We start from the raw sequence: 22,192 nt of genomic DNA on the forward strand, positions 1-22,192 counted from the left end.
TTCCCATTTTATAGATGAGGCAACTGAGCCTTGGCCTCCTGCCCAAGGTGACGAGATAGGGAATGGCAGAGCTGGGATTCAAATCCGGGACGGTCAGATGATAGGCCTGTGGTCCTGCCCACAGAACACCAGTAGGTCAGACCCGAAGCAGAAGGACCCACATTCCAAAACAGCATGTTGAGTGGCTGATGTGCCGAGGAGGGGATGCAGGGGAGCCAGGGCCTGAGACAGGCAGGCAGGATTTAGACCGGCACGTCGGAGACAAGGGGCACCAGGGCCAGCCAACGGTCAGCTGGGACTCATGGTGCGTGCAGGACTCAGGGGGAGCAGAAAATAGTTCCTTTGGGATGGAGCCCAGGGCCTTGGGAAGGGGGGTGCATCTGGAAGCAGATCAAGACCGGAGCAGGGCAAATTGAGTGCCGGGTGGTAGCAGCCACCCTAGTTCAAGCGTGGGCTGCTCGCAGAAGGCTGTGTCCTCGAGGTCAAAGGCCAGCGCAGGCGGGAGCTTCTCTGGCCCTGTGCCACTGTCCTCTGCTCTCCATCCACCTCACATCCCTCCCCGTGGTCCAGATGCCTCCCTGGGTCAGCTGTTGGGACCTTCCAGGGAGGAAGGCCTGAGTTAGAGTAGCCAACTCCGAGGAGACAGTGGGAGCTGTGGGCGGAGCCTGAGGCCTGGAGAGTAGGAGAGCTGATAGAGGCCCTGTGGGTGGTCTCCCTCAGCCGGGGAGGGAGCCAGCAGGGCCCTCTCTGTCCCTGGCCTGGACTCCTGGAGCTTAGTCTGGAAGACGCTCAGTGTCCATGTTGCAGGCTGGGCTGGCTGCAGAGCCTCTGGAGCTTCCAGACACTGTCCCCAAAGCCATCGCCGGTCATCACGAGGCTCGCCTAGGTGGCCCCAGCTGCTTGCCGGCCTCCTCTGCCTGTGCTCCCTGTGGGGGTGGAGAGACTTCCCTGCCCCCCTGGGGTCCGTTCCACAGCCAGAGCTCCCGCAGCTCCTCTCTGCCTCTGGCCCCCTCCCCTCTCCCCTCGTCAACCCATCTCCTGCTCCTCCACCATCAGGAGCTGGGTCTCCACTAAGTGGCTCTCTGGGCCCCCGAGTGGAGGGAGCAGCACCCTGCGCTGGACTGCCCAGCCCTGCCCGAGGGTGGCTCAGAGGTGGAGAAGGGGCGAGGCCAAGGGCAGCGAGCCTTGAACAAGGGCGCTGGGGACGGTTTCTGAGCCCAGCTCCCCCTTGCTCACGCTCCTGGCGGGAGGCCCAGGCTCAGAGCCGGCCTCACAGGCTGATTCGTGACTGAGAAACTGCCTCCTGGGCCCTGCTCTGGGTGGGAGGGGCCTGGGAAACCAAGTTGTTGGGCCTCCGTGGCCCTGTGGGGCCTGCCCAGGCTGTGTGTGGCTGCTCAGAAGGCACGGGAAAGCCATTTTCTTCATTAACTATCTGGGTGGAGATTGCAGGAATCAGCAGGAACACTTTTCCAATTATCCAGACTCAGGCTGGTGGCCGGACCCCAGGGGAAGCAGGTTTGTCTCCTGTAGTCCTTTAGAATGCTCCCCGCTCTTCCTCCTGGGCACGGTGATTCACTGGGGCTGCTCAGGGGGGTGGGTCGCGTTTTCCACACCACCCGGCCGTCACCTGGCCAGTTGCTGCCCCTGGCTCTGGGACCTAGGATGAGCGAGGTGCCCAAGAGGTGGGCACCATCCCTGCTCTGGGCCCTGCTCACAAGCCGAGCACGGGTAACACAGGAGCCAGACGTGTGGGCAACCTCATGTGCCGTGGCTGATGTGGCTGCAAGCATACCCCTAGGTGACCAGGACGGCCACCAGGGACTAGCCCCTCAGCTGCTCTGAAAGCCTTCCATCCCAACGCTCTGTATCCTGGCTCGACTGCGACCTGACATCTGCTCTCAAAGAGCACGACACCACGTGGAGCTCCATCCCTGGGCACTTCCAACCTGGGAGCCCTGGAGGCGGGGCCTCGTCAGCCTCCGAAGTGCCAAACCCACAGACGGCTAAGTGTCCATTTGTTGTCTTTGCCAAGTGTGGGCCTGGGATGGATGAAGGCAGGGACACGGCAGTGCCAGGGGCTGCAGGCCAGGCAGGGGCAGGAACGGGGTGGCAGAGAAGATGGGGTCAGTATGCAGATTTTGGAGGGGGAATCAGCCAGACCAGTGACTGGATGTGGGGGTCAGAGATAATGTTGTCTTTCAGGCCACTTGGGGTGCCATCGACTTGGGCCTGCTCTCTCACCTCCCTGCTGCAGAGGATCGCTGACTCCGTCAATTTCCAAGGTGGGAGGAGTGAGGTCATATCTGCCGGGTGCAATCGCTCTGCAGGGTAGGAGCTCTAGAAACTCATACTCTCTCTGCTTGTAATGAAAATCATAAAAAAAATCCAAACACCCAAAAGGTATAACACAAGAATGTCACGACCCCCCATGAGCCCACCACTCAGCCCCAACACTCAACAGCATATTCTATCTTTCCTATTTCCCATCCCACTTCTTTTTTTTTTCATTTTAAAACAATACCAGACATCAGATAATTTTACCCATAAATACTTCAGTTTTTATCTCCAACAGATTGCGCTTATTTGTCTGTTTTACATAACCACAATGCCGAGTCTTAGCAATTGTTGATAATGCTAACGATGATGATTTCTTAACATGCCATAAACCCCAGCTCAGACTCAGATTTCTCTGGTGGTCTCATCCTTCTGGGAGCAGCACACTGATTTCTAGGACAGGGGAGATCGTCAGCAATCTCTTCCTAAAGTTCTCCGCCCTAGGCCAGGGGCTGGGCTACCGAGGTGACAGATCCAGTGCCCATCTCAGAGGAGCTTGACGTGGCCACTGTCAAGTGGCAGGAGAGGGTTTGTCCTGGACCACCCTGGATCTGGAAAGGTGGAAAATCCTCTCCTGCCTCCCAGCATCCTCAGCATGGCTCATGGGGCCCATGCCAACCCCCGGTCCCTGTCTCACTGCTAGTGCTCTCTGAGCACCTTGAGCCTACTGCAGGGACCTAGGCCATCCCTTGGCCCAGAACGTTCCTTTATCTCCCTCCATCTGGGCTCTCCTGCTCCTTACCCCTTCCATGACCACCCTGGGGTTGCTCCTGTGTTCCCAGCATAAACCCTTGCTCCTGCTGAGACGACTCTTGAGTGTGACTGGGGCTTTCCAAAGGGCAAGGCTGCGTCCCTCATGTTGCATCCACAGCCAGCGCCTCACTTGGGATGTTCCCTGTGTTTGCTGTAGGACCTAGGTGTGCCAGTGAGGGAATGAACTCTTTCGAAGGAGAACAAGTCAGTGGAAGAACAGAGGAACGACTGTAACCCTATAAAAATGGGGGGAGGTGCTCTCCCAGAGCTCCCACCCAGCTTCAGAAACCATAAAATAGCTGGAACCAGCAAGTGTCAGGGCTGCTTCGCTCCCAGTAGAGGAGAGGATCTCCTGCCCCTTCCCATCAGAGAGGCCTGGCCTGTGCTGTCCAGCATCCTGTCACTGGCTCTCTGAAAGGGGCAGTTTTCCTACCCCGGGGTAGGCTGGGAACTGGCAACGGGAGCTCAGCACATGCCCAGACCCTGTGCCTGCTGGTGGGGTCTGTTTGCACATGGCCATCTGGTTTCAATCCAGTGAAATCTTAAAACTTTCCACGGGAACTTCTTCTATTTTGCACTCCTCCCGGATGGGCTGGACAGACTAATCCGGAGCAGGCTGGGAGCTCCTGAGCAGCTGCTTGGGGGAGCCACTGCCCCCCCACAGTCGGCCCCATCAGCAGGAGCAGGCATTGCTTGGGGGGCCTCCAGGATTTAGGCCCAGCCCCACCTCACACTCACTGGGGACCCTGAGCTAGTTGCTTTCTCCTTCTGGGCCTGAATCTCCTTGCCTAGGCGAAGCAAGATCAACAGCAAGCAGCCAGATTGCCTGCATGCACATCCTGACACCACCCGGAGTTAACTATGGGACTTGGGCAAAGTGACCGAACCTCCCAGGCTTTAGTTTCTTCATCTATAAAATGGAAATAAGTTGAGTTGTTGGGATGACAAGAGCATCACTACCCGTGAAGTGCTTAGCATGGTGTCTGGGATATTGCGAGGCCGATACTAAGCACTGGTTATGACACAGCCATGATTTCTTATCTGAAACCTTTGGCCATTTCTGTTTCAGAGATTATATGTTTTTGAATTTTTAGAAAGGTCATAAGGTGCATATTCTAATATCACATCTAATTCAGTGAGGTCTGGCAGCACCCTGTGATCAAACACATGAGTATTTCCTCATTAACAGCTGTGAACATTCATCGTAAGTGGGAAAAAGAAAGACTCCTGGCAGCCTAATGTTTGAGGGGGCCAGGTTTTGCTGCCAAATAAGTTATTTAAAACATTTTGAGTTTTAGTACTGTGGGGAGTTTGGAAATGCAGACGAGGAATTGGGGGCCTTGTATTGTCATGACGATGATTTGTCAAGGAGTAAGTGCAGAAATGTTTCCCAAAGCTCCGGGGTGGCTCTGATGCCAAGGCAAGCCCACTGTGGAGGGGGGTGGTGGCGGCTGGGCATCTCCTCCTGCCCTGCTGGGCTGCCTGTCGTGGCGTGCCCTGGAAAGTGTCCCAGGCAGGCAGGGCCTCCACTAGACACCTGGCACCTTTGCCTCCTTGCAGGCTCAGCACCAGAGATAAGGCTTGGCGAGTAGAGAGCAACTTTGTACACAGGGAAGGCATTTCTTCCGTTGGGCAGGGAACACCAGCCCAGCAAGGCACCCTGCAGCGGATGGGCCACAGTGGGGCCGACACCACCCATCTGGATGTGCTCTGAAGGCCTGCCTGGGTCTGAGAGCTCTTTTTTTTTTTTTTTTTTTTTTAAAGATTTATTTATTTACTTGTGATAGACAGAGAGAGAGAGAGAGGCAGAGACACAGGCAGGAGCAGGCTCCATGCAGGGAGCCTGATGCGGGACTCGATCCCGGGACTCCAGGATCGCGCCTTGGGCCAAAGGCAGGCGCCAAACCGCTGAGCCACCCAGGGATCCCCGGTCTGAGAGCTCTTGATAACACAAGCGGCCCACCGCAGGGAGCAGCAGAAGGAAGCCCTTCAGGTCAGGCCATCTATCTGGAGGCACTAGAGGCTGATTTTTGGATCCATCTGCCCCCACCTTCCCAATTTTGGCCACCTGGGCCAAGAGGCACAGGCTCATGGCTGTGGGGGAAGGAGGGAGTAAATTCCTTTCATCTCAGAGTTCGAGTGAGAGTCCTGGGCTGACGTCCCCATGGGGTCATCCAGCCCCTGCACTATAGGTGGGAGCACTGTCCCGGACATTTGCACAGAACTTTAGCATTTACACGTCCCTCCTGCAGACCTCCATCTGATATTCTCAGGAGTCTCATTATCGCTGTCCTATGTCTCAATAAAACCAGGCTCAGAGTCCAGGTGACTGGCTTCAGGTCACCTGGCCACAGCGGCCAGAGCCCAGACTTCCTGCCTCTGTGTTTAGTGCTCTCCTGGCCACATCTGCTGTCCCCACCTCACGGCCTGTCAGTGGCCTTCCAGGGACATCCCCAGCTGGTGTGGAGCTGGGGACAAATTCCCAGCCAGAGGCAGGTGCCAGCCAAGAGTTAAGCCCCAGCTGGGGTGGGAGCCGACCCCCAGGTCCCTGCCACGCTGGCGGGGGAGGCATCCTCTGACTGGCGAGTTCCCCTTACCCGAGGATTAAACACGACACCTCAGCTGATCATAAAATATAAAGAGCAAACAAGACAACAGCCAGAGTGGATAAAGGAGATTCGTGCTTATAAAGTGCTTTGAGCCCTGCAAGAAAGGAGTCACACAAAGCTTCATTCCTCAGCCTCTGGTCACTGGCCACTGTCAGGTGGCCAGGGCAGCTCTGAGCCTCACAGTGGAGGACGGCGGGGAAGGCCAAGAGGAAAAGCAAGAGAGGGGAGGTGTGGGACGGGATGTCTAGGCATCCCAGGCATCGGACAGTCACCTGTCATGTCCATAGCTCACGGCATCCTGTGAGCAAGAGGGGTGGACACAAGTGAGTGATCTTGCCCAAGGCCACACAGCCAGAAAAGCAGAGGGAAGCCAGCAAGGCCTCACATACTTGGGTCAGAGCTGGAGTGATGTACACACAGTATGCTGGGGAGGCGATCAGGTCCACGGGGGCTCAGAGCCAGGCCCGAACTCTGGGAGGTGAGCCCCGGCCCACTGAGGCTGAACAGGTGTGGCAACCCCGCATGCAGGGGTAAGGGCAGCCCCAGAGGGGGCTTTGCACAGGCTGGGGCTAGGGACCAGTGGGAAGAGGCAGGAGCCCAAAGCAGGTGCCAGGGGCCCCTGGCGGGAATGAGCACAATATGAGAAAACACTACTGGGGGTCAGACTGGCCTCTGGAAACAAAAGCAGGATCTCTGCTCCTAGGCCAGGCAGGAGGAAAGAGGAAATCAGCCCAGAGCAGGGCCAGCCCTCTAAGTGCCAAAGCCCCCTCCCGCCCAGCCCCCGGCAGAGGGGCTCTGAGCTACAGTCACTCCCCGAACTGGCCAGTGAGCCTTCCCAGACCAGGGCAGGTGATGTGCATCAGGGTTGCAGATGGTCCCTATGGGGCCTGTGAGCAAACTGCAAAAACATGCTCCTGTCTGGGTAGCTATAGGCCTGGGCCGAGGCCAGCTGAGGAGATGGGGGCTGGGGCCACGCTTTAACCCACCTCCTCCTTCCTCACTGTAAGGGGTGATCCTGACCTGTACGGTCCCCTGCAGATCCAGGACCCTTCTGCTGTCATGGGGCCTCTGAGGTTTTCATTCCCACCCCCCCACCCCCACCCCACGCTGGCTCTGATGGGGACAGGCCAACCTGTTTGGTCCTTGCCTTGGGCGAGTCAGAGGAAAGATGAAGAAACACTGATTTGGGGAATCAGATCAGGTCTTAGCCCATCCTGGATCCTTATCCCTCCCCAGGCCTCAGTTCGTGTAACACAGTTAACCTGTGTTAGCATTGGACCACGTGGTTTTGATGGGCCTTAGAAGCCAGGATGTGGGTGACCCATTGACAAATGCCAGAGTCAAGGTTGCCCATGGCCCCGCGTGAGGCTCTCTGCCATCGGCCTTTCCCACAGAGGGCAGGAGCCAGGAATCAGGGGTCTGAGCACTGGCCCAGAGGGACAAGAAGGGGGGATGAGGGTGTGGCCAGTGTGGGAAGGGCTGTGCTGCAGGCCAGACCCACTGCCTGGGTGTCTAGGGTCACAGGGAGATGCCTCTGAGGGTTCATGCTGGGGGGACACCATAACCCTTCCCAAAGTGGATAACAGCCTTGGATCATGCAGGTGTGGCCAAAGGCCTCTGCATTCAGTGCCTGTCCTCTTGCTCTCAGACCCCGTCCCCCTGACCGCCCCCCCGCCCCACAACCTGTGGCCTGTGAGACAGAGCCTACAGTTTGGGAGCTGCAGACCTGAGTTCTAGTCCTAGTAGTGACTATTACGAGCCTGGTAGTCGCTCTTTGGGGCTTCCATTTTCTTGTTTTGTAAAATAGGGATAAAAACTTCTACCTCTTAAGGTCGACGTGAGGGCAAGCCTGGGTGTGAGCAAGGCTCTGCCCCCGGAGCTGGCACAGAGCAGAAGGCTCTCCAGACAGGAATCTCCATCATCATCCCGCCGCTGGGCCACGTGCCCTTCCTCAGCTGAGCCCCTACTGTTCCCTCCACCTGGGATGCTCTCTCCCGGCTCCTGCCCATCAGAACCCGTGGGGCAGACAAGAGCCACCTCTCCCAAGTCACGTTGTCTGATGCCCTAGCTGGAATCTCTACCTCCACCACATACACTCTCTCAGAACACCCTTGGAACAGAGTTGCTTCTCTGTGTGGTCTTTGCAGACAGGCTGGATATGAGGCCTCTTGGAGTTCTCAGTGCCCAGCACAGAGCCCGGCACTTCGTAGGTGTTCTCGACTAGAGTGTGGAATGCCCCAGCACTGAGGCCTGGGCCTGGGCCCTTCCCAAGGGAGGCTCAGGTTGTTCTGGCCAAGGGGCTGGGCCTGTGGCTGGCGCCCTGGCCCTGAGTGAGGTGGCCAGCAGGAGGCCGTAAGCCGCCCCTTGCAGCCTCCCACGCTGGCCAGGTGTGGCTGGGCTAGACATGGAGGGGGCGCTGAGGGCTCCTTAATGACAGTAATAATAGCAACAGCAGCTCCCATCCATGGCTGCTTATTATATCGCAGGCATGTTATGTCCATTACTCGTCCAATCAGCACAACCAGCCTGTTAAGTAGGAGCTATTATCATCCCATTTTACAGACAAAGAAACTGAGGTTCACAAAGGTGAAGGTCAGGTAGCCAGAGTGTAGCTTAGTGAGGATTTTCATTTCTGATTCCAGACATGGGCTCATCACCCCAAGTGGGGGTTCTGGACTGTGTTCAGGCCAAGCCCCCCGGGTCTCCCATCAGCCCTGGCTGGTAGGAGGCTGGCAGAGGCATCCCTCCCGTCTCTGAGGCCCTGACACCTTCCCTTTGGTCTCAGTCTCAGAGCTCCTCCTCCCCTCCTACCTCTGCGCCCACACACGTCTGGATAGACGCAGGTTTCAGGGCTCTCCGTGGGGCCCCCACCCAGGCCTGTCCCAGTGCCACCTGCCCAGGCTGCTTCCATTCCCAGGGCTTGAAGCCACGTGGTGAAGGCAGAAGGGCTCCGACTCCCGGCCACTCCCCACCGCGGCCTGGGCATCAGCAGCCTGGCTTCTCGTGCTCTGAGCCCTCTGGTGTCAAAGCTTGAGGGGCTGTCATCAAATGTTTTCCCCCTTTCCATCTCTTCTGGTTCCCAACTTTCCAGAAGCACCTTCCGCTCCAGCACCCTCCCCTGCCACACCTGGAGGTAAGGTTCCCTCATAAGCTCCAGCTTAGGCTGCCTCTGCCCTGTCACCTCCAGCCACCACACCAATGAACCTTCCTGAAATACCGCTTTGATCCTATCCCTCCCTTGCTCACCAGCCTGCAAGGGCCCCCTCTTCTTCTGGCAGCGGCTGGACACCTAGGCCTCCTGGGCTATTTCTATGACTGTCTCACTTCTCACTCCCCACCTCAGCTCAGCCCGGAGGCCCAGCACCCTCCTCGTTGTCTCACCAAAGGCACCGACCTCAGTGCTTCCTCCTCCCCTGCCAGATTATTCTAGCACATTCTCCCATTTTCCACTGCTCTAAAGTTTTTGAGGCATGAACTGGCCCCTCACCATACTCATTTTTTCCTGTTGCTTGCTAAGTGGCTGCCCTGTGCTCAGCTTGTCCAAGTGCCTTTCCCAGAGTAGGTTTAAGTAATTATTCATGGAATATATTTATAATAGGGAAACTCATGAAATAGTTCAAATGGCCAAAAAGAAGGGAAGCAGTATGTGAACTATGGAGAAATATGAGGTAGATGTTCCCAAGATGGTTGTGAAGACCGTAGCGAGATGGCAAATACAGGGCGCCTGGGTGGCTCAGTCGGTGAAGTGTCTGCCTTCGGCTCAGGTCATGATCCCGGGGTCCTGGGATCGAGCCCCACATCAGTCAGGCTCCCTGCTCAGTGGGGAGCCTGCTTCTTCCTCTCCCTTTGCCCCTCCCCCTGCTTGTGCTCTCTCTCCTTCAAATAAATAAATAAAATCTTTTTTTAAAAAAGAAATATCTAGGAAATAATGTTAAAAAGCAAAACAGGGGGCAGCCCTGGTGGCGCAGCGGTTTAGCGCTGCCTGCAGCCCGGGGTGTGATCCTAGGGACCTGGGATCGAGTCCCACGTCGGGCTCCCTGCATGGAGCCTGCTTCTCCCTCTGCCTGTGTCTCTGCCTCTCTCTCGCTTTCTCTGAATGAATAAATAAATCTTAAAAAAAAAAGAAAAAAAGCAAAACAGGCTACAAAGTTATATTCTATTGCTTTTGAATGTGTTAACCATGAATACCTTGGAAATCATTTCCCATCACAGAGTAGGGACAGAATATTTGTTGCTCAGTGTCAAACACACATTAAACATGGTTGTGTTAGGAGGATGGGTTGTGGGTGCTGGTTTTTGCTCCTTTTCCAGAGGGGGAAACAGACATCAAGAATGACAGTTTTGTTGGGAATGACAGGGCGGTTTGGGAGCTCGCCGCTGGCTACCGCACCTGTCCAGGCGCCCACCTTCCAGGTCATTCCCACCCCGGGAGGATCCAGGATCTGAAAAGCAGAGCTTCCAGGCAGGGCTCATGGGGGCTCTTCTTGGGGACCCCGTTTGCCCACCTCGGGTCCCGTGGAAGCGCATGCTCTTCTCCTTTCCGGCTTGCTGGCTGATGCTTCGGGGGCAGGCCGAGGGTTGGGGAGCAAGGGCAGGACGGGCATCGGCACCCATTTCCTGTGCGGTTCGTGGTATTTCAGGGCGCCTCCCCCGGGCCCCTGCCTGGCAGCGACAGGGACTCTGCAGTAAGTGGTGGCAGTGGCAAACTGCTGGCGTAGCTGTGACGTGTTGCCATTCCCGGGGCCTCCCCAGTCCCTATCGGCCTTACTCTCATAACCAGCCTGTGGAGAGGGCTCGTTACTGCCCAGACGAGGCAGAGTTAAGGCCCCGCGTGATCGGAGGGCGGCCTGCCAGGACTCAGCCCTGCCTGCTTGCTTCACTGCTCCCCGCCTGCCACGCGTGGATGCTCCAGAGTCAGGGCCCCACTCCACTGAGTGGCTTCCCCCCACACCGGGGCCTGGGGATACATGGGCTCTGGGGGCCCCTTAGCCTTGCCCCCTTCACATCTTCCCTGAGCGCCCCGGTTAGCACACCTCCACTCCTTTCTGCTTCACACTCACCGTGCCTCACACTCCGCAGTGCACGGTGGATCTCGTTCCCACGCTCTCTCTCTCCCCGCTGGGAGCCGAAGCTCCAGGCAAGCATCCTCACGCTCTATTCCTTGCTTTGTCTCCAGTGACCAGAAGAGCGCCTGGCACCAAGTAGATGCTCAATAAATAGCTGAATGCATGCGAACTAGGCATCATGTTCTCTGCCCAGCTGGAGAGCCCACCAGAGGGCCCAACCACCACCACGAGGCAAAGGGAGGAGTTACTTTGGGAGCCAAGAAGCTAATCTGTGCCCAGCTGACCCTCCTCTAGGAAGCCCTCCTTGATTTGCCTGGGCTGGAAGGAAGCTGTGCGGATCTGCTGTTCTCCCACACGGCTTATCACTGCTCCTCCCCACACCGCCCCACCACCACCGCCCGCAGCAGTGGGAATGTGTACTTGCCTTATCTTTCTGGCTCTTTGGGGGCAGGGTTGGCCTTATCATCTGTACAGTCCCAGCGCCAGGAACAGAGGGGGTGCTCCACAGAGGTCTGTTGAATGTATAAATGGGATTCAATCCCTGCTTCTCCCTGGAAGCAGCTCCCACCCCCAGGCACACAGAAAGTGCTCAGTAAACACTTGGAAGGGCCGGAGGCCTGCCTGGCCCCACACTGCTTTTCTGCTCTATTTTACACCTGTTCAGTGTGTCCTAACCCGTCTGAGCCCACACTCGTGGGCTCACCTGTGTCCTGTTGGCTCTAAGCCCGTCTTGGTCAAGGTGGTCTGGCTTAGGATGGCTCCAATGTTTCGTCCTTCAGCGTCTGCGGGCCTGGTCCCCCTTTCAGGGGTGTGGGACACTCAGGGTTTCAGGGTGACACTCCCTTCTCCAGCCCTGGAAACCTGCTTCTTCCTCTCCGGGCCGCCTGTCAAGACCGGGGAAGCTCGCACGTGAGCGTGTGGGGGCGAGGAGCACCGAAGAGGGAGCTCCGCGTGTCTCCACAGCCGTGGATGGTTAACGCCGCGTGTTCATCCTGTTTCTCCAGATAACCTGCGAACCCCCGCGGCCCTCAGTCCAGGGCCCGGCCTGGCCAGACCAGGCTTTCCCACCGGAGGCCTGGAAGGCACTAAGTGGGGGATCTGGGACCAACAGTAAGGATTTTTAAGGAAGGCTAATGTTTATTATATGTTTACCAGAGAGAAGGAACCCCTGGCTAATAAAATGTTCTAGTTTTGTCTGGAAACATGCCCGTCCAGTGAGGTAATTTCCAGTCCCTGGCGCTCTTTGGAATCCCTAGCAAGCAAGTATATGTCATTGGTTAAAAGGGGGGAAATGATTACTTAATGGCTGTAGTTTAATAAACACCATGTTTTGAAAGCAGGGGTCTTGGTGGCCGTGAAGAGCTGGCAGGGGGCACAGGCTCCGGGGGTGGCACGGGACGAGGTGGACGGGGGGCGCGGGTGGGGGTGCGACAGCTGGCAGCCAGAGTGCCGCAGACACGGGGGAGGGAGTGCTGTCTACATGCCTGTCAGGCAGGGGCCAAAGAGGATTTTTTTTTTGGTGGCCAGTTGAAGCTTAAGAGTCAGGATGTGAAAGAGAAAGATGGACAGACTTAAGACAGGCTCTTCTGGGCACTCCCCACCTGCCGGGGCTGATCTCAGCGTGACATCCGTCCCAAATCACTGAGCTCTTCTGCCAGGCCCATGACGTAGGCAGGAGCCCCATTTTGCAGAGAAAGAAACTGAGGTCAAGTGGCTTGCTCCAGTTCACGCCTCTGGTAAGTGGTGACTCAGGCCGGCTGGCTCCAGAGCCCACGGGCCTCATCTCCCACAACAAGCCAATTAGCCAAGGGCTGGGTCTCCTGCGACTGCCCCATGGCTGCTGGCTGCTGACTGCCGGCACTCCGAGTGGCCAGGCTGGGGGGCTGCTGTCCTGGTGACTGGGTTGATGCCAGGGGAGGCAGAGGAGGCACCCGGGGGGCGGCCTGGGTGCAGTAGGAGTGGGACGGTGCGGGAGAGGTGGAGGCAGCCGTCCGGTGGTGCAATCCACCAGCCCACGCAGGCCGACGGCCTGGTGTAGGGAGGACTCTTCACCCTCCTCACCCCATGGGGGCCCGTGCTTGAGTGTCAGGAGTGGGCACTGAGGCAGGATAGGGGCCATCAGGGTCATCTGAAGCTCGGGCTGTGTTGTGAGTGAAGGAATGATCCCCGGAGGAGTCTCCCCCCAGGTCCGTCTGGCCCCAAGAGGCAGACCCTGGCCCCAGACCTCGGGTCCCCAGGCATGACAGCAGCCCCCTGCTGGGCTATGAAATGAGGTAAAATCCCTCCATAAACCTACTCGCACATATGCACCCAGAAGACTCCAAGGCTGTACCCTGGGGAGGTGGCACTCTTACTCTGCGGGCGTTGTTCCACTCACATGATTTTGGGCCTACCCAGAGATTGTGCTCAGAGCTCTGCCACCCGCCTCCGGCTCTCTACAGTGGGGGCCTATGAGCTCTGCTAATGGCCAGAGACCAGAAAGGTGATGGATGTGCGGGGCCCAGAACAAGGCCTGGGGCCTCATGCGTGGCCCTCAAGAGGGCTTCTGTTGTTTAACACCCATCCACCACCTTATTTCTAGAAGGCACCTGCTGCCTTCTGAGCTTCTGCTCTATTGGCACCTGCCCAGACAGCCAAAGGTCACCAGGAGCCGGGTAGTCTCGTTTGGTGGCAAAAGTGTGATCGTGGAATTGAAAGGGATGGATTTCCCTGGGTGGAACCTAAAAGGGATCAAAGGGTATGTTCCAGAGAGAAACTTTGGAATGAAGAGACTTATGTAGAAGGACTGCTCCTTGATGACACTGAAGAAGCAGGTGGTGGGCTCCGTTCTGGAGGAATGTGTATCTGTCACACCTTCCACATGCCGTGCTGCTCGTCCCACAGTGGTGCAAGGGCAGCTGGCCCAGAGCAGGGAGGGTCATTCTGGTCATTCCTGGGTTGCCTGTGGGGCTACTTTTATTACTGTAATTAGTCATAATTCGTCATGACCCCAAGCATGACCTCTCAGACTTGTAAAGTGTGGCTCTTCCAAAGGGGTCAGAGATGAATGGAGGAGCAATGTGGGTGCCCCACAGAAGGAGAACGTGAGCTATGTTAGGAAATAACCCTTGGAGTTCTTTCATATTTGCTCTGGAATCAGTTCATGGATCCTGTGCCTTTGGAAATACCCTGGTAATCTTCCTTAATAATTGCCACAGCCATTTCATCTCATTTTCCCCTGATATTAGGCCATTATTCCAACCAAGTGTGTTTTGGACTTTAACCTGAGAACATGGCACAAAGTCAGATTTTTTTTCAACTGTGGGGCTGGCCCTGACTCTCATCTGAAAATCAGTGTGTGTGTGTGTGTGTGTGTGTATTTTAATATATATATTTATGTAACCACACGGATTGGCCTATCTGCCTATACAAAGACTACTTCAAAGCATCCTCTGGGTGAGTGCACGCAGACACACAGAACCCCCTGGGGTGAAGTCTAGCCTTGGAACCTGCAGATCTTGGCCTGACTCATGCTTCCATCTGATCTTGGCCTTGCCTGACCACCCCAGGCCCCTCTCCTCCTCCAGAAAATGTCAAAAACCAGGACATGAATGTCTTTTATAGAGTAGACAATAAATCTCCCTCCATTTGGAGAAGCTGGATAAGGGAAGTGGAAAGAAGCAGAGCCCTGGGCTCATTGTGTTTGTGTGATAAGGAGGGGGATGGACAGGGAGCAAAGGGAGAAGCAAGGGAAGGTAGGAGGGAGGGAGAGAGAGTAGCAGGGATGAATGAATAGTTAAGAACACCAGCCTCCTGGCCTTACACAAGTTATTTAACCTCGTTGAAGCTCAGTTTCTTGATCTATAAAATGGGGATGATAATCTACCTCATTTAGTCATTTTGATGATTGAAAAAGACAACGTATAAAAAGTAGCCAGCATGGAATGTCATTTAGAGCTTGATAAGGGTCACCAACACCATGGCCACCCATCCAGCATTGTTTCTGTTTGGCATCTGATCTACTCTCCTTTCACTCTACAGGCCCTGCACAGAAGCACTATAGATGCATAAACTAAAAGGCAAGGTTTCTTCTCTTGTTTTTATTTTTAAAAGCACCAATCCATTGATTATGAGGCCACGAACAGGATTAGATGCTGTCTGACCACAAGATGATGTTTTTAATGTTCACGCTAAGGAAAGCTGTGGGATGGGCCAGTCCCCAACGAACTGGGACAGATTCTGGGACCAGCACTATTTATAGGCCCGAGCAAGAAGCAAACCAAGTGTGGTTATTTCTCTACCAAGGCTGTGCCTCCAAAACAAGAGTCTGTGGTCATCAGGAACTGAAACTGAGTCAGAAGCAAAAGTGACCTGTGTTGCTCTGATTTTCCTGCCTGTGAGAGAGCAGGTGCCGGGGCACAGAAGCAGGTCACCGGGGTGTTTGCTCTCCAGCGCTCCCCAGAGCCTGAAGCCCCACCGCCCCAGCGTGGTGATGGTGGGGGGTGGTGGTGGTGGCGGTGGCGGCGGTGGGAACTCCCACAGAAATTTATCCTCTCCCATTCGTTAAAATCCACATGATTCATCATTTTGTCTTCCTAGTCATCCAGACAGAGTCACTCTTCCAAAGGCCACATTCATTGGCAGGACTTCTTAACAGGGGCACTCTGACTTTTCAGAAAAAGGCCAATGTCAACATCAGAAAATCATTTTTCTGGTCTGCGATCATAATAGCCACCGTTTATCAAATTTCCCCGTGCGCCAATCACCATACTTGGTGCCTTCTGTACATTCCTGATTTTATTCTCACAACCCTAGGAGGCAGATCTTTACTCCCATTTTACAGATGAGGAAAACAAAACTCAGAGAGACCCAATGAAGATCTGCCCTGGAGTCTGCTTGCCCTCGGGGAGGCTCCCACAACCACCCTCCCTGCTCTTCCCAGGTCTGCATCCAAGGACCTCACGTTGGTAGCTGGAAATTGGTCACGGCCGGGGGGGTGGGGGGGTGGTATTTACACCGTCGAAACTGGCAAACAGTATAAATCGGGCCCCTCCTGTTTTTCTTGTCCTTTTTTAAACCGCTAAAGAACTGCTTGTTAAATATTCACCAGCCACTAAGTGGGCAGAGCCAGGATTCAAATAGAAGTCTCTCCCCAGGTTCGTGCTCTTTCCAGTTTGTCCCCAGGAGCACGGTGGCTCTGTCATGGGGCCCCATCGGGCTGTTGGCGACGGGTCCTCAGGAGGCTGAGAGGCTGGGAGAAGGCTCAAGGCTGGCCGTCCAGGGCCCTGTGCCTCCGCCCCAGGGCCCCCGGGAGATGCCCAGGTAATAGCAGTCAACGCATCCCAGACCTTCTCCTTGTCTGTGCTCAGCTCAAGATTCAACTGAAATTACAAGGGTTGACTAAGCTGGTGACAGGATTTACGAGGTAATAATAATGTGCTCTCATATATGGCACTTTTCTTCTTCAAAGCATTTTATAGGCATTTACTAATTAGTCCTGGGCTGCACTCTGTATGCAGGTATGATGCCCGATGATGGGCTGAACTAGCAAGAAGGATTTAAAAACACACTGGTGACTGTCACCCATTTACAGGCACCACTTGCTTCTGCTGCTGGTGAGGGTAGAGCTCAAACTCACAAACACTGGTTTTTGGATCCGTGGTATTAGAAACACGAAGTGGCCACTGTCACCTTCTGTTGTTTGGTTCCTCCTGAGAAAATCAACCCAAACCCTCCTCCTGTGGTAAGGGGAATGAAAGTGTCTAAAATTCATATAATCCTCGTGCTCACGAGTCTATACATAGCACATCATCCTTCACTGGGAAAGCAAAGATGTCAGTTTGTTTTATGACAGTGATGGGGACATATGTGAGAAGCAGCGCTGGGTCTTCAGCTAGGAGCCTCGGTTGGATCCTGACTCTGGCACTGACTGGCTGGTGGTTGTGGGTAACTCACTTAACCTCTCTGATCTTGCTTCCTCATTGGTGGAACAGGGGCTACCCTACCGGCTTGCTGACTTCACAGGTCTGCTGTGAGATGCTCTGAGGTAAAGGGTGTGACAGCGCTTCCTGCTCAGATTGTGCCTACTTGGCAGAAGCATGGGTATATCATCGATGGTCCGGCCGGCCTGGGCATATGTGCACCCCTAGAAGTTGGCAGGGGCAGGAGGGCTGTCCCCAGGTCACACTGCCCACTACTGGCTGTTCTATCAACTGGCTGTTTGAAACGCCAAGGGTCCAGGCCACGTGACCTCACCCCGTCCCACAACTGCCAAACCACCCTCTGCTGGAACTGGCCTGGAGTCCCCTACTGAGTTGACTCGTCAACTCTTGGCTCTACGGGCTGAGAGCCCAATCCATGGCCCTCCATGCGGGGAGAGGGTCACAGCAACCCTAAGTGATGGTGTCATGGGACAAAGAGAGTGACAGTTGGCTCACCGCTGCACTGAGGAAGAGTGGGCAGTCCAATGACCGGGGACAGAAGAGGCTCCAGGGTGGTCAGCTGGCTTAAGGCTCAGAAGAATCACGACGGGAGTTCTATCAAAACCCAGATGTCTCAGCCCTGGCTGGTAAGAACTGACTGAGCAGAGGTGCAGTGGAGGCCTGATCAACCACTCTTCAAACAGCTCCCTGGGAGTTCCTGATGAGCCGAGTCCCTGTAGGACGAGAGAAGGGACTTCCTCTAGGCCACAGAGCCAGCAAATGGCAGAGCTGGGGTGTGGACACAGGTCACTGGACTGTTCTCTTGTCATGGGAGTTCCCAAGGTTGCAGGGCAGGGGCAAAGTACCCACAGCCGTAAGAGCCCAAAGCTGGGCGGTCGTCCAGCTGGTAGCCAGCGGGGAGGTCTGTTCGAGCTGTTCTCCTGCCCCCTGGGAATATTCCTGGGTGCTCGAGGATACAGGAAGGAGAGGCAGCCCTCCCAGTCCCCACAAGGGCCCTGATCTGGCTTCCTTTCAGGCTCACAAGGTAAAACCTGGTTCAACCAAGAGAATGGCGAGAGGCCCGTGAGAGCCTACAGGTGTGCCAGGGCTTCCCCTTCGCCCGGGAAGGCGGGTGCCCAGGGAAGAGCACTGCCCAGGCAGGCCAGATGCTTGCTTCTCTCCCCTCTGCACTGAGGTCCCACTTGCCCGTGTTGGAAGCCTTCAGGACGCGACAATGCTAAGCGAAACTGTACATCTTGTCAAGTGGTCAGGTTGGCTGGACTCGCTGGTGAGGAAGCTAAGGGAAGCTGTGCGATGGTGATGGGGGGAGCCTGGCCCCCAGCTCCAGCTTTACTCCCAGGTTGCCTGTCGAGTTTCTGTAGCTCTTGGGCCTAACTTCTCTCTGCGCTTGCGGAAGCAGTAGGGGAGAGGGCTGGGGGTGAAAACGAGAGGAGTTCCGAGACTCCATCTGGCTCTGACAATCCAGAAGTACAGGGAAGATGGAAATTCCTCAGGGTATCTGCCCCTACTCTGCTTCTGGGTGGCTGCAGAGCTGCCGGGCCTGAGCCGGGATGCCACAGACATGCCAGTGATGGCCCACAAGACCCAACCTTTGTCTTACAGGTTTGATCTGCACGAGGCTGCATGAGCCCAAAGAGCTCTCCCACCAGCCTCGGGAGGGGGGACTGGAGAGAGGGGAGGACGGAGGTGGCACATTTGGCAAACTTTAATCACTGCCTCTGTGCATATGGTGCGCTCACAGGGAGCTGGGGGGAGGGGGGCAGCGGCGGTTGTGCTGGATCCCAGTTGGTCCTGAGCACCAGCCCTGGGCCTGGCTGGGTGGGTGACTGAAACCACGCAGGGTGGTCAGATTCATTCAGGCAGCGCCTTTTCCAATGGAGAACTACCCCAAGTGGGAAATGCTGGGGTGTAAAACACACACACACATGCACACGCACATGCACACATACACAACATTAGTTTCAGGGAAAAATAAAAGCAAAGACAGGAGGTCTTAGAGACAAAGGCCTTCCTGGAATAAGGGTGTGTGCATCTGTGATGTCTTACTTTCCCCGGGAAAATACTGTGTCATTATTTGTCATTTTATTTCTTCCAACTAAGAAATATACTGAAGGAAACAAAGAGGGAGCAACCAGAGGTGGGGGCTCGAGGATCCAGGTCACCGCCAGCCAGCTTCAGTTTGGGTTCCAGGCGGGGCGTGCAAAGCCACGGTGTGAGCAGAACGCTGCCATGAAGGCATTCCAAGCGGCTTCCAGGAAGCGGCCATATGTGCTGACACGCATGTGGACACAGCAGTCTGGCTGGCCGCCTCTCCAGACTGGTGTTTCCTAGAGCTTTCCATTGGCAAACGCTGCCTCCTGGAACTGAGGGACAAAGGTTTTGAAATAAGCCCTGGTGGGAAAGAGGGGGAGAAAAAAAAATGTGGTTAGCGCAAACAACTTGAAAAAAAGTGCAACTCAGAGCTTTCGGCCTAACTCAGAACAGTTGTTATTTATTGTTCCTGCATCTTGGGTTGGATTTCCCTTCCCTGCTGATGCAAAACCCTCTGGATTTTTCCAAGGGAGGGACATGCACTTCACGTCTGTGCTATCTTGCACGGCTGCTTAAAGGGCCTGTACCCAGCCCTCCCCGGACACCAGCTCCTAGTAGACATCAGTACTCAGGCTCCCTCTGCCTCTCCTCGGCCAGAGACAAGGGCCTGATCCCCGCCACAAGCCAGAGTGGCCAAGCCAGTGGCCTAGCCGTTTTTGTGGCTTAAATGGAAAGAGTTGTATTCTTCACTCCGTTGGATCTTTGACTTCCTACAAAGAGGGTCTAATAAAAAGGGTTTCTAACTGTTCCACAGTCTCCATTTATTTCCAAACATATGTGCGGTTTGGTCTACTGGCAGGAAAGCCAGGCTGTGAATCGAGAGACCCTTGGTCAGTCACGGACAGCTGACATGATCTGGGGCAGACTGTCTGGCCTTCCTGGAACCCAGATTCAAATCCATGGAGATGAACTCCACATGTGACGTGGGCCCGCTCCACCAGGCATGGTATGAGGCGCCTGGGGCTGCGAGAGGAGCCGGATGGGGCCCCTGCAGCACAGGAGATCCCAGTTTAGAGGAGGAGATAAACACATCAGTAACACCAGTCAAGGCGGTAAGGGCACCGATGGAGGTACCGTGAGGCGCTGGGCTGGCACGACCAAGGAAGGTGGAGGCGGCATCACAGGCGTTGTGGGCCAGCAGCATGGTGGGATCAGGGACTGGGGGCAGGGATGGCTTGCTGTGAGCTAGGAACCCAAAGCTCTGTGGAAAGACAGCAGGGGAGGCAGAAAGTGGAGGGGTGGGAACCTCCTGCCCCTGGTCATCCGAGCTTGCCACCTACATCTCTCTCCCCTGCCCCTGACTCAACACGAGGCCAGAGTGGTCACACCTAACTTATCCAGAGCGGCTCACTCAGAAAAAGGACATTAATCAGAACGGGCCACCAAGAGGCCCTGTCATCACCAGGACCACAAAGGCCCCTAACAGGGCTCCTTCGATGCAGGGGTAAGTAGCCCCGCATAAGTCAAAAGGCCCTGGGGCCCCACTATGCAGTTATGTGACACCTGACTGCCTGCCCCGCTGCTCTGACACCAAGTCAACCGAAACTGCTTTCAAATGTCACCACTTTGCCCTGGCTTTTGCCACCCTGGCCTCTGCAGGCTCTGTGCAGCATTATGTGAGGGCTCCTCTCTTGGGAAGGTGTCCTCCCGGGTGACATTCCACACCCTAGGGCTCCTTTCCCTGCTCCTTGCTGTGCCTCCTCGTGAGCTCCCCCTCTCTGGAATCCTCCTGTCTTGCCCCCCAGATCCCTCACACATGGTGCTCTGCTCAGGCTCACACAACTCACTCAGCACAGAATCACCTCATCTGGGCCTTGGGCCCTCATTTCTCTGCCACACTTCCGGTCCCACATTCCAGCCACTTGCAGGACTCTGACCTGGACACCTCTGGAGTTTAAGCCAGTGTGCTCCAAGTGAAGGGTTCCTCAATGTTGTCATGAATGCGCTTTGGCCCATTCGTACTTCTGTTACAGAGCCGTGTTTCCACCGCTCCTAAAGCCTTGTGGTGAATTCTCCTGAAGGTTCTTTTTCCTCCACCATGTCCCTCTATGCTCTGTGACACCCCATGGCTCCTGGTCTTGTTACCTTTCAACACAACTGGTGCAGAAGGCTGTTTGCCCCCTGGATTCAGGCTTACTTGGCCTTTCTGTTGCAACTAAATACCTTTTCTTCAAGTATGGGTCTCTGCCACTACCCCAAACACACCCTGCGTGTTCCCCAGACTTGCAGCCTGGCACTCAATGATGTTCACTCTCTGGCTCCAACATGTCACTAATTTGTTTTTGTCCTTCCACCACATTTTCAGGCTCATGCACCCCTCCCTAGAGAAGCTGAGAAAGCTAAGGATCCTGTCCCAGACCCCCTGAAGCCCATGCAAGGTCCAGGATGGAAGCCCCCAACTCCAATCTGGCCACCTGCTCTTCCTCACTTGTGCTATTTCCCACCTCTGGGAAATTCATGCTCAGGCCAAATGCCCTGACTCCTATCAGGTCTCGCTTGGTTGCCAAGACAATCTCTGTGCTTCCCCCAGACTGTGTGCCACATATGCATGTATGTTGTACTTGCCAGGCTGCATGGCGGGTCCCGGCAAGCGGGGAGCGCATCTTCCCCATGAGCCCACAGGCCAGCCGACAGACAACACTCAGCGAGACTTAGTGGCTACAGGTGACATCACTACCGATGGCTACTGGTTTGCAATAGAGTTAAGGTGTGTCCATTACAGATTGTTTGAGGTGAGAGTAGCCTCAGAGAGTGGACAAATGTGATATTTAGGGACTGAAAAAATGCAGCCCATTCTCCAATGTCAAATTATGCCAGCAGTTAGTGAGAAAGAAAGATAAAGCACTCTCTTCCATGCACATCCTGTCTGACACAGTCCTGAGCCTGCCAAACTGTCACTGTCTCTGAGACCTACGAGTCCAAAGCCCTTTTCTGCCAGCTGTACCACTATACGCATTCTTATGGACGGGAGGGATGGCGCTGAGGTCCGGAGAGCCACAGGCCTAGAGCCAGGCTGACAGGGCAAGGGAAGCTTTGCTTCCCACAGTGAGCAGGGGTGACGAGCCCACCCTGACATGACGCTTGCCCGGGATAGTGTGGGAAGGGACCTTGCTGACTGTCTGCCATCACCCAGATGTGTGGGCCACTCATTCTCACCCACGTTCCATCTGCTGCTGTTTGCCCAGTGACATGCATGCATCCACTGGAGGAGAGCCTGGTGGCCCATCCTCAAGGGACAGAGACTGACAGGCTGCTGCTAATCTCCACTGTGTCTGCTTTGCTGCTTCAAGTATCCCGTGGAGTGTGGCCGACACCGGCACCCATGGGCAAGGCAGTGTCCCCCCATCTGAGGTAGAAGTTGGCCCTGCAACAGGCACCTGATGAAGTGAGTGGAGGGGGCCGGCTGCTGCTGGGGCAG

At 55.5% G+C, this 22,192-nt stretch overlaps 2 protein-coding genes and 2 long non-coding RNA genes across 9 annotated transcripts in view; 2 read left to right on the top strand and 2 right to left on the bottom strand.

Annotated features, from left to right (window-relative positions):
* Positions 1-1,318: 1,318 nt before the first annotated feature.
* Positions 1,319-15,723, top strand: LOC144324536 (uncharacterized). Its single transcript, XR_013390010.1, has 3 exons — positions 1,319-1,515; positions 2,203-2,282; positions 14,783-15,723. It is a non-coding gene; the product is annotated as an uncharacterized LOC144324536 (long non-coding RNA).
* LOC144324519 (uncharacterized) lies at positions 9,761-18,610 on the bottom strand. Of its 2 annotated transcripts, XM_077915970.1 has the most exons (4): positions 17,179-18,610; positions 11,187-11,274; positions 10,757-10,887; positions 9,761-10,358 (listed from the first exon to the last, which is right to left on the bottom strand). In XM_077915970.1, exons 1-4 carry the CDS (start codon positions 17,490-17,492, stop codon positions 10,166-10,168), a joined length of 726 nt encoding a protein of 241 aa, XP_077772096.1. In that variant the 5' UTR covers positions 17,493-18,610; the 3' UTR covers positions 9,761-10,165. The 2 variants fall into 2 exon arrangements, 1 of the variants encoding a protein (XP_077772096.1); XR_013389995.1 differs by lacking the exon at positions 17,179-18,610 and adding an exon at positions 11,466-12,030 and having other exon boundaries at positions 9,761-10,887.
* On the top strand, positions 15,739-19,522 carry LOC144324533 (uncharacterized). The gene is made up of 2 exons (XR_013390007.1): positions 15,739-16,166; positions 16,735-19,522. It is a non-coding gene; the product is annotated as an uncharacterized LOC144324533 (long non-coding RNA).
* BABAM2 (BRISC and BRCA1 A complex member 2) overlaps positions 18,744-22,192 on the bottom strand; it is a 450,135-nt gene continuing 446,686 nt past the window's right edge. For 2 of the 5 annotated variants that reach the window (XM_077915912.1, XM_077915910.1), the window contains one exon: positions 18,868-19,074. In XM_077915912.1, the coding sequence (XP_077772038.1) occupies positions 19,011-19,074 (64 nt within the window). In that variant the 3' untranslated portion in view covers positions 18,868-19,010. Of the gene's footprint in view, positions 19,075-22,192 lie in introns of all 5 variants that reach the window. The other 3 variants (XM_077915911.1, XM_077915906.1, XM_077915908.1) reach the window with 2 other exon arrangements.

This window comes from Canis aureus, chromosome 12, assembly GCF_053574225.1.
Source record: "Canis aureus isolate CA01 chromosome 12, VMU_Caureus_v.1.0, whole genome shotgun sequence".
Taxonomy (NCBI): domain Eukaryota; kingdom Metazoa; phylum Chordata; class Mammalia; order Carnivora; family Canidae; genus Canis; species Canis aureus.